The sequence below is a fragment of the Leptodactylus fuscus genome (assembly GCF_031893055.1).
Source record: "Leptodactylus fuscus isolate aLepFus1 chromosome 7 unlocalized genomic scaffold, aLepFus1.hap2 SUPER_7_unloc_1, whole genome shotgun sequence".
NCBI lineage: Eukaryota > Metazoa > Chordata > Amphibia > Anura > Leptodactylidae > Leptodactylus > Leptodactylus fuscus.
The window spans coordinates 440,860-452,708 of NW_027439807.1; the positions used below are offsets into that span (position 1 = coordinate 440,860).

Below are 11,849 nucleotides of genomic sequence, written 5' to 3' on the forward strand. Positions count from 1 at the left end.
CCCTGAGATGTGAAGGGGCCTTCTCCAAAGTGCCACCAAGAGATCTCTCCCCCTCCCCCACAGGTGTTCTATGGGATTCAGGGCTGGACTCATTGCTGCCACTTTACAAGTCTCCAGGGCTTTCTCTCACCACCATTTTCTAGTGCTGACCTGAAGTGTGTTTTGGGTCCTTGTCCTGCTGGAAGACCCCTGACCTCTGAGGGAGACCCGGCTTTCTCACCCTGGGCCCTACATGATGCTGCACAATGTGTTGGTCGTCTCCAGACTTCATAATGCCATACACGGTCAAGCAGTCCAGTGCCAGAGGCAGCAAAGCAACCCCAAACCATCAGGGACATCCGCCATATCTGACTGTAGGGGGCGTCTTCTCTTTTTCCTGTAAACTCTATGTTGAGGCCTTCTCCTACTTTTGTCTCCTCTGACCAGAGAACATTCTTCCAGAACGGTTTTGGCTTTCTCAGGTAAGTTTTGGCAAACTCCAGCCTGGCTTATGTCTCTGGGTAAGAAGTGGGGTCTTCCTGGGTCTCCCTTTTCATTCAGACGGGGTCAGGGGATCAGCTATTTATTAGTTTTTTCCCCGTGGTATCGGCTCCCTAGCGACGAGCCTCTCCTGCTTCCCTGTCTCCTGTCCCTGCTCTTGAATTCCTGGATTGTTTGACCTGGCTTACTTTACAGACATCTCCATGATCCTGATTTGGCTTCTACCTGACCTCTTTTGGATCCTGATTTGGCTACTATTGACCTCCTGTGTATGACCTGACTTCACTTCTGCCTACTGCTACCATGTGACCTCCATTTACCGACCTGGCTTGCTTGACCACGGATTTGCATAGGGCCGCCAGAACAACCCCGAGATCCCATTGTGGGACTGGGGCTGACACTGAAGGTCTAATTCTCGTAGCATCCTTAAGGAAACCATTTATTAAAGGGTGTTGAGATAAACGCCTCCTCAGATAAAGCGGCTACCTGTACCTTTAAGGTTGCTGGAGATAGCCCTTTGTCTAGGCCGTCCTGGAGGAACTCCAAAATCAATTCCACAGTGGGGTTGGATACTCCTATTCCGTGGTCCACGCCCTAGGTTTTAAAGATCTTCCAAATTCTGTGGTAGTTCCTGTTAGTGGAATCTGCCCTGGCGCAGGAAATGGTTCTCAGGACGGCCTCTGACCGTCACACCACCGCGCGGGTGGATAATTCCTCTGGAGGAGGACCCCTGCAGGAGCGACAGCGGGAGTCGCCATAGCCTGAAATAAAATCCAAATTCAGGCATTTAAATACCCCTCCTCTCTCCCCGAGTTGGAAACCGCTTCAAACCTCTTACCCTCAGGAAGAGGAATCTCACAGTCAGCGCAGGACAGGAGTCTCCTTTTAGAGGAGGACTTTCGGCGTCTGTGATCGCCCGGAGGAGGGGTAGACGAGGACATAGCAGAGCTCGTTAGACCACTCGACTCTACGGGAAATTCAAACTTCAAGGAGATACAAGAAAAAACCTTGCAAGACCCGACGCCATACGTACGGAGCGACACAGTGTTGATTTAGGACAAAACACAACTAGCTAGCTTTGACCGAGTACACGTGCACAGGAGAACTATAGGATAGCCCCACTACAGAGAGAGAGGAGGGGGCTGTAGCTTAAATAGCCCATCGCAGGAAGGGGCATGGCTACCCGCCGGCGCAAGATCCTGCTTCTTCTTTCTTTTTTTGCCCCGACTCAACCCCCCCCCCCCTTCAAATAAGAACAAATCCCCGGCAGACCGGAACTGGAAGTAGGCCCCGATCCGTCGAGAATTGGGTCCCCAGTTGAGGAAGAAACAAGAATCCCCCTCCAAATGTTCCCAGGGGTGCCCAGCCCAAGGGAGGGGAGGAGGAGAAAGCCAATTCGGCCTAGTGCCGATGCGCAGCCTCCGAAACACTAACGGAGATCCCGCCAACAGGCCGGAAGTGCAACGACAAATCCGCATCGGCTAACCAGCCCACCAACCAGGACACGCCGGAAATTGCGGACCCACGGACACCAGGCCGCATCAGAAGAAAAAAAGCCAGCAGGCCGAGACGACCGCCAGCCTGAAAACCCACAGCCGGATGCAAGACCCGGAGCAGGCAGCAAAGAAGAAGAAGAAAAGAGAGAAGAAGGGACAGGAGGTAAGTAACCAAAAAGCCTGCCCAGAGAGGACACATGGACCTCCCACCTGTCCTACCGTCCATAGGACAGAAAAATACAGTCAGGTGGGAGGTCCTTGTGCCCTTTATAGGGCCTAGCTGTAATTACTTAATTGTTAATTCCATCTGTCCTACCAGCACACGGGCAGAACTACCCCGCTCTGTGCTGCTGTTAGGGCGACAGGGAAATAGATGACTAGGGTTGAGCCGATCTTGACTTTTCAGGATCGATTTTAAAATCCGATTTCCGATTATTTGTCATTCGAACCCGATCCCAATTCCGATCCCAATGCAAGTCAATGGGATTTTTTTATTAATCGGAGATCGGATTTTAAAAGCAATCCTATTCACTATACAGCATGGAATCTAAGAATTGAACGCTTTAATTGTTAGAATCCACGCTGTGTAGTGAATCACTAAGTAGCCAGAGGATTTTTTTTTTAATCCTCTGGTTACTTAGTCCCCCCTGGTGTCCACTTACCTCCAGAGATGGCTGCTCCGGTGCCTTCTTCTTTGCTTCGCTGCTGCTCCATGCTGCTCCCTGCCAGGTTAGGAGAGTGTGGGCGGGTACTGGGAGGGGAGACGTCATGTCTCCCCGCCCTGTACCCGCCCACACTCTCCTAAGCCACAAGCCCCGCCTACCTAGCGCTTTAAACACTAACCTGGGAGGCGGGGCAGCAAGACAAGAAGAAGGAGGGCACCGGAGCAGCCATCTCTAGAGGTAAGTAGCTGCTACAGATGTTAGTTTAGCCTCTCATTCCAATGAATGGAGGCAGCCGGCGTGCAGGGGGGTAAGGCTGTGTGCCGGCTGCTTCCATTCATTCCTATGTAACTGCAGCAGAGCCTTCACACTGAGTATACAGCGTATACTCAGTGTGAAGGCTAAGCAAAGCATTGTGGGAAAAGATCACTGATCTCGATCCCACATAAAAAGATTTTCTCGATCGCCGATTGGAATCCGATCTTTTCCGAACACGATCGCTCAACCCTAGAGATGAATCATCTGATAACATTCACCCCTGGATTCTGAAGTAGAGGAATACAGTAGTAGACCGTCCTCGAGATTTTCACTCTACAAATGGACAAGATTGGCCCATAGGAAATCTGGTGCCTGAATACAAGGAAGGACTATAAAGTGAGCATGGCAAGAGTAGGCAGATAAGTAGGGGGGGCCGATCTGGAGATTTCAGGATCCATTTTAAAATCAGATTTCCGATCATTTTCCAGCCGATCGCGATCATGAAATTTGCTCAATCGCCGATCGGGATCCGATCCCGATCGCTCAACCCTAGTCAATACTTCTCTATGGGAAAAGTCACTTTTAGGCTGAGGCCCCACGGGCCGTAATCGCAGTACTAAAGCGCTGTGGAAAGAACTGCTGCGTGATCACATTGCGGTTCTTTCCGCAGCGCTTTGAAGAGAATGTTCATGGAGTTTTCCTCTGCGGACTTTCTCTTAACATTATATCTACAGGAAGGCCACCGGCTTTTCCGTAGATATAATTGACATGCTGCGATTTCCACAGCTGCAACGGCTTTGTAAATCGCAGCGTGTCCGCACTGCATTTTTTTCTGCAAAGTGGGCATGGGATTCACCTGAATCCCATCCCCTTTGCTTGCACTGTAAAACGCTGCGATTTTTTCCTGCAGCGTCTCCGCTGCCGGCAAATCGCGGCGTCTACGTCCTGTGGGGCCCCGGCCTTAGGGTTCAGCCGATCTTGAGATTTCAAAACCCAATTTCCGATCACTTTCCAGCCAATCCCAATCGTGAAATTTTCTCGATCGGGATCCGATCTTTTCCTATCCCGATCGCTCAACCCTACTGGTAAGTCTAGCCTTGGTGGTGGGTAAAATATTAGAAGGTCTTCTGAGGTGGTATCTTGATTGTCTGAATAAAAATAATATTACAATACCCCACAACGCGGGTTTACTGGGAGTCAGTCCCGTGAGACGAATCTGATCAGTTCTAGACTGGACATGGGTAATGCTCTAGATGTAACATATCTGGACTTTGCAAGGGCATTCAGTAATCTAGTCCATAAATCTTTGTATATTAAATGAGTATTAGGATTGGGGGGGGGGGGTGCCTAGACATTTTGGTTCACAACTAAGTGAATCGGTGCTGGTAAATGATACCACAGGGGTCACAGTCACCAATATGATAACATGGCGATCAGTATTTGAAGGGTTACAGTAACCAGTGGGTCAATATTGGAGGCATCACAGTCACCAATGAGGTGACATAGGAGGTCAGTATTGGATGGGGCAAAGTAACCAGTGGGGTGCCACAGGGGTCAGTATTGGAAGGTTTACAGTAACCAGTGGGGTACCACAGGGATCAGTATTGGATGGGGCAAAGTAACCAGTGGGGTGCCATAAGGATCAGTATTGGATGGGGCAAAGTAACCAGTGGGGTGCCACAGGGGTCAGTATTGGAAAGGTTACAGTAACCAGTGGGGTGCCACAGGGGTCAGTATTGGAAGGTTTACAGTAACCAGTGGGGTGCCACAGGGGTCAGTATTGGAAGGTTTACAGTAACCATTGGGGTGCCACAGGGGTCAGTATTGGAAGGTTTACAGTAACCAGTGGGGTGCCACAGGGGTCAGTATTGGAAGGGTCACAGTAACCAGTGGAGTGCCACAGGGGTCAGTATTGGAAGGTTTACAGTAACCAGTGGGGTGCCACAGGGGTCAGTATTGGAAGGGTCACAGTAACCAGTGGGGTGCCACAGGGGTCAGTATTGGAGTGATCACAGTAACCAGTGGGATTTTCATATTTGCAGATGATACCAAACTCTCAGAACTGAAGTGGATAATATTACAGGGGGGCCTAGAATAACCAGAAGCATGGGCGGAGACTTGGCTAATGAAGAGTAATGTGGACATGTAAGGTTGTGGATTATGGTTGGAGATTATGCGATTAATAGTAAATTACCGGGTAAGATGGACAGTGATAAAATGTGAAAGTAAAACTGTCCTCTACACATAGACCAGTGACAGTGACAAGGGGACGTCTGCTACACCTAGACCGGTGACAGTGACAAGGAGACGTCCTCTTCACCTAGACCAGTGACAGTGACAAGGGGACGTCCTCTACACCTAGACCTGTGACAGTGACAAGGGGACGTCCTCTACACCTAGACCGGTGACAGTGACAAGGGGACGTCCTCTACACCTAGACCGGTGACAGTGACAAGGGGACGTCCTCTACAGCTAGTCCAGTGACAAGGGGACGTCCTCTACACCTAGACCAGTAACAAGGGGACGTCCTCTACACCTAGACCAGTGATAGTGACAAGGGGACGTCCTCTACACCTAGTCCAGTGACAAGGGGACGTCCTCTACACCTAGACCAGTAACAAGGGGACGTCCTCTACACCTAGACCAGTGACAAGGGGACGTCCTCTACACCTAGACCAGTGACAAGGGGACGTCCTCTACACCTAGACAGGTGACAGTGACAAGGGGACGTCCTCTACACCTAGATCGGTGACAGTGACAAGGGGACATCCTCTACACCTAGACCAGTGACAGTGGGATGTCCTCTACACCTAGACCAGTGACAATGACAAGGGGACATCCTCTACACCTAGACCAGTGACAGGGGGACATCCTCTACACCTAGACCTGTGACAGTGACAAGGGGACGTCTGCTACACCTAGACCGGTGACAGTGACAAGGGGACGTCCTCTACACCTAGACCTGTGACAAGGGGACGTCCTCTAGACCGGTGACAGTAACAAGGGGACGTCCTCTACACCTAGACCTGTGACAGTGACAAGGGGATGTCCTCTACACCTAAACCAGTAACAAGAGGACGTCCTCTACACCTAGACCAGTGACAGTGACAAGGGGACGTCCTCTACACCTAGACCAGTAACAAGGGGACGTCCTCTACACCTAGACCAGTGACAAGGGGATGTCTTCTACACCTAGTCCAGTGACAGTGACAAGGGGACTTCCTCTACACCTAGACCAGTGACAGTGACAAGGGGACGTCCTCTACACCTAGACCGGTGACAGTGACGAGGGGACGTCCTCTACACCTAGACCGGTAACAGTGACAAGGGGACGTCCTCTACACCTAGACTAGTGACAGTGACAAGGGGACGTCCTCTACACCTAGACCAGTGACAAGGGGACATCCTCTACACCTAGACCGGTGACAGTGACAAGGGGACGTCCTCTACACCTAGACCGGTGACAGTGACAAGGGGACGTCCTCTACACCTATACCAGTGACAGTGACAAGGGGACCTCCTCTACACCTAGACCGGTGACAGTGACAAGGGGACGTTCTCTACACCTAGACCGGTGATAGTGACAAGGGGACGTCCTCTACACCTAGACCAGTGACAGTGGGACCTCCTCTACACCTAGACCAGTGACAGTGACAAGGGGACGTCCTCTACACCTAGACCGGTGACAGTGACAAGGGGACGTCCTCTACACCTAGACCAGTGACAAGGGGACATCCTCTACACCTAGACCGGTGACAGTGACAAGGGGACCTCCTCTACACCTAGACCAGTGACAAGGGGACGTCCTCTACACCTAGATCAGTGACAAGGGGACGTCCTCTACACCTAGACCTGTGACAGTGACAAGGGGATGTCCTCTACACCAAGACCGGTGACAGTGACAAGGAGACGTCCTCTACACCTAGACCTGTGACAGTGACAAGGGGACGTCTGCTACACCTAGACCGGTGACAGTGACAAGGGGACGTCCTCTACACCTAGACCGGTGACAGTGACAAGGGGATGTTCTCTACACCTAGACCGGTGACAGTGACAAGGGGACGTCCTCTACACCTAGACCAGTGACAAGGGGACGTCCTCTACACCTAGACCGGTGACAGTGACAAGGGGACGTCCTCTACACCAAGACCGGTGACAGTGACAAGGAGACGTCCTCTACACCTAGACCTGTGACAGTGACAAGGGGACGTCTGCTACACCTAGACCAGTGACAGTGACAAGGGGACGTCCTCTACACCAAGACCGGTGACAGTGACAAGGAGACGTCCTCTACACCTAGACCGGTGACAGTGACAAGGGGACGTCCTCTACACCAAGACCGGTGACAGTGACAAGGGGACGTCTGCTACACCTAGACCAGTGACAAGGGGACGTCCTCTACACCTAGACCTGTGACAGTGACAAGGGGATGTCTGCTACACCTAGACCAGTAACAAGGGGACGTCCTCTACACCTAGACCAGTGACAAGGGGACGTCCTCTACACCTAGACCAGTGACAAGGGGACGTCCTCTACACCTAGACCAGTGACAAGGGGACGTCCTCTACACCAAGACCAGTGACAGTGACTCAGCCTGCAGGACAGCTTGAACGTCTCTGGCACTTGGCTGGGGCTGCTTATCCACCATCTGGACTATCCTGTATTACAACCTTCTGTCCACGTCCAGGGAAATTAGCGACAGGGGCATGGGGTGGAAACTTCTGGGTTATGTTGTGCACCGTGGACAAAGGAACATCAAGATCTCTGGAGATGGACTTGTAACCTTGAGAATGTTAATATTTTTCCACCATTTTGGTTCTCAAGTCCACAGAGCGATGTCTTCTCCTCTTTCTGTTTTCCATACTTATTGTGGTAACACAGGCCAGAGGGATGAGTCACTGCTCTCTAGAGTCTGGGGGGGCTGAGTACTGTCCCTGATATCTGGCGGAGGGTTGGGGGTGCTGAGTTCTCTTCCTATTCTCTGGAGGGGCTGAGTAAACCCCCTTTAAACATCTTATTTCATCCATGGTAACAAATTCACTATGGATTTTCTGTAGCCATCACCTCATGGACGCTGCGCCCCTGCGGCTGCCCAAAATGTCTTTGTCATCACCATTGCTGGTCTCTAAACGAATATATAACAGGCCGGTCTCCGATCCTGCTCACGAGGGATATGAATAGATAAGAACACTGAGGCCACCTAGAGTTTGGGAGCTGGTATTGCAGTTTGCACGTTTTCTCACACCGACCAGCAGTTTATCCTCTGGCAGGAGGAGACAGGACTGGCTACTGCTTCTGATCACATGGACCGGGGTCAGAACTAGCCCAGAACCACAGAGTACACCGCCTACAGGAAGTAGTCACAGGATCTCTGGAGAGCCCTTTTACCTTCTACCCAAACCCTTTAAGGACTCTTAGGTAATAAACACCTTCCACACCAGTAATCCTGTTACGTAGTGGCCATTGCTATGAGCAGGGACGTACCCTTGTGCTCGCAATGGAGACATACATTTTTAGGATATGCAAACCAGCCCAAAGTGCATTGGGGGCGGACCTTGTTTCATACAAACAGCCATGACACAGGCAGATACTGTAACTGTCCTCAGGGGCAGCAATGCTAGAAGAGAGTCAAATCTGACCCGCCCCCAGGGCACTTGTAGACTGATTTGCATATTCATGATGACTATCTGGGCATTGGTTGTTTTATTTATAGGCACAAAGGTGGTGTTTTTTTTTTGTTTTTTTTTTCACATTCATGATCCATTACTGGTTTTGGAGGGACGGAGAGCCAATCCTGCAGTTTCCAGATGTCGTCCCCACGGTCAGTTGTCGCCACACTACAGCTGGCCCCGACCATTCACCTCCCGAGGGCAAAGTTACCTCTTGTTGCCCATCTGCCCTCCACTCTGGACTAGCTCCTGCCCCACCATCCACCTTCTCAGGTGAGTACCTTCTCCTTCGGCAGGCCCCATTCCTCCTCCTCCACCACCTTCCTTTAAAGGAGTCCTATCGTTACAATTTTATTTTTTTGGCCTACCATGTCGGAATAACCTTAAGAAAGACTATTCTACCTTTAGATGTCTTCTCCAGGCCACCATTCGGTAGAAATCCCGGTTTGCGTCTTTATGCAAATGAGCTCTTTCGCAGCACTGGGGGCATCCCCAATGCTGTGACAGAATTCTTCAACATCGCCTCCATCTTCGTCTCTTCACGTCTTCTTCCGGCGCTGGGTTCAAACTGCGCATGCCCGTTGGCCACAAGTGGCCATTTTCTTGTGGCCGGTGGGTATGTGCAGTCGGCTTTACCCGAGAACTAAAAGTTTGAACCCTGCGCCAGAAGACGTGAAATGAAGCAGTTCTAGACGAAGATGGAGGCGGTGCTGGAGAGTTCTCTGGCAGCATTGGACACGCCCCCAGTGCTGCGAGAGAAATCATTTGCATACTGACGAATCCCTTTAATCCTACAGCTCTGACTCCAACCTGAACCAGGACAGACAGACTGCACATTTGCCACCTACAACTCTCGGCTGTCACTATTGCACATGGCGGCAGCTTTGGCGGTGTCACAGTGGGCCATATGATATTGGTTAACTCTTTGTTTACTTTTTAGTCTGTTCCGTCCTGGATTGGGTCCGAACCCAGAGCGACGTCCTCAGACCACAGATATAGGGCAACCCATGTTTAGGGGTCCCCTTTAATAAGAGACTGTGAGAGCAGACACGCCCAGATATCATCGCGCCAGTAAGGAGACGAGACGCCGTTACTGGGGGTCACGTTTATTTCTCAGATACAAAAAGACTAAATAAGAACCAAAGTGAAAAGAAGACTCCAGAAGTTGCAGGAGGGGGCGCCGTCATCTTCTTACTCAAATCCACTGCAAGAGAAAGAGTGGGCGCCATTAGGGTCATATCCAGGGCTCATGACGGGTATCGGGGGTGGGTGGGTGGGAGACTCTCCTCACCTGATCATATGTGCAATCTCCCAGTTGGTTTCGGAGGACAGGGGCCCCTCCACCTCCACTCCGCTCTCCGTGACCGTGGCGATCTCATACTGGAAGGGAAGAGGACGGTTAACCCGGCGCAGAGCAGACCGGGCGCAGCCGCTACTATAGGAGACTTACTCTGTTGTAGGATCGGGCGTCCCTGTAGTACAGCACCTTCATGCAGCGCTCTATCAGCTGCCGGGCCTCCTCCCGTGTCAGCGTGGCCTTGTTCTCCACCACGTCTCGCAGTAATGGCTGCAGGAGGAAGAGGAGAAGCGCTAAGTCAACCTGATGACATCACCGGCGTCCACAGGGCTCCGCCCACATACCTGAGCCAGGTAAGCACCAAAGCCGGTGGCTATCGTCGGGGCTTCATAGGCCACGCCCAGCTTGTCCACGTAACCCAGGAAACTGGAGAGACAAATACAAAGCGGTCAGAACTTTATTAATGAGTGGTCTTAGCCGGTCCCGTCCAGGGGGCAGGGCTGACCTCTGCCCTTTGTAGAATCCTCCCAGCACCACCGTGTTCCACAGCGGATTCATCTTGCTCCTGCGGTTGTACATGACCCGGGTCAGCCACGAGTGCACGGCCTTAGGACTGTAGTTGTGTCCGTCCCCCACCAGCTCCTCGTCGATCCTGTGATGGAAACATGGAGGTGACAGGGAATGAGACGTAGCCTGCACAGGACTGGAGCGCTGGGGGTGCACGAGTCACCCGGCCACTGGCTGCCATCATAGCCCAGCACGTACTGTACAAGGTCACCCGTCACTGCGCTAGACAAACACTAGAGGGCGGCGCAGATAACATGGCGGACACCCCTCCCCCAGACACTTACACCATCTGGTCCAGCACCTGCTTCAGATACTGGTAGTCGGCGTAGTCCCCGGACGCCCCCAGCATGGTGCACGAATTCACCTTCATGATCCTGGAGATGTTACGGAATCTGGCCAGCGAGCCGTACGAGCCCAACATGTCCGCGGCGATCATCACCCCGCCATCAAACTTCACCCCCAGCACCGACGTGCCGGTCACCATTGGATTCCTGCCGAGAGAAGAGCGGTCGTGTGATACAGATAAGGGCGGGCGCCATATTACTAGTCAGGAGGGAGCTACGGAGAGGGGGGAGGGGATGTGAGGGGGAGAAAGGCTCAACCCCAAAATAAAATGGTGCCTATAGTCATAGGGGTATACAGAGAGTATATAGAGAGAGGGTATAACCAGTATACACGGGGTCTATGGACTGCTATAGAGAATATATAGTAGTGTACAAGGAGTATATACACTCTATAGTAGTATATAGGAGTATAATAGTATCTAGGCTGGTATTATGGATAGCAGGTGTACAAAGTATATAGACTATATAGTAGTATACAGGGGGCATACAGGCTGGTATATAGTAGTATGCAGGGGGCATACAGAGTATATAAACTATACAGCAGTATACAAGTTGCATATAGACTGGTATACAGAGTGTATATAGACTGTACAGCAGTATACAGAGTGTATATAGACTGGTATATAGCAGTATACAGAGTATATAGACACAGCACACACCTCTCTATATACTACTGTCGGTGTGAGATAATGAAAGTGAAAGTCCCCGGCCCGGCCTCCGGTTAGCCGTTGTGGCCCCCGGGCCCGTAGCTTTGCTCAGCGCTAGGACTGCTGTGGCCCCCACACCGGGCAGTCCCGCGGGTGCCGGAAGTTTTGGGGGCCCCTCTCTCTCTCCTCCCCCCCATTAACCCCTCACACAGCCGGGGCCCCGCTACTTACAGGGTGTGTCTGTGGGGCCCCATCCCCGGGAAGGCGTGCAGCTCTCCCGGTGCCGGTCCTCCGGGGAACAATCTCATCTCGCTGCCCATCATCATGATGCCTGCCGTACAATGACACTGCGACTCTGCCGGAAACCACGTCACTGCACTTCCGGCCGGCCGCCATGTCAGGAATGGCGAGGGGCGGGGCCTAGGGATG

At 51.9% G+C, this 11,849-nt stretch overlaps 1 protein-coding gene across 1 annotated transcript; it reads right to left on the bottom strand.

Annotated features, from left to right (window-relative positions):
- Window positions 1-9,655: 9,655 nt before the first annotated feature.
- Window positions 9,656-11,784, bottom strand: PSMB4 (proteasome 20S subunit beta 4). Its single transcript, XM_075261224.1, has 7 exons — window positions 11,652-11,784; window positions 10,714-10,920; window positions 10,368-10,514; window positions 10,207-10,288; window positions 10,016-10,132; window positions 9,857-9,945; window positions 9,656-9,769 (listed from the first exon to the last, which is right to left on the bottom strand). Exons 1-7 carry the CDS (start codon window positions 11,744-11,746, stop codon window positions 9,757-9,759), a joined length of 750 nt encoding a protein of 249 aa, XP_075117325.1. The 5' UTR covers window positions 11,747-11,784; the 3' UTR covers window positions 9,656-9,756.
- Between the last annotated feature and the right edge of the window lie 65 nt (window positions 11,785-11,849).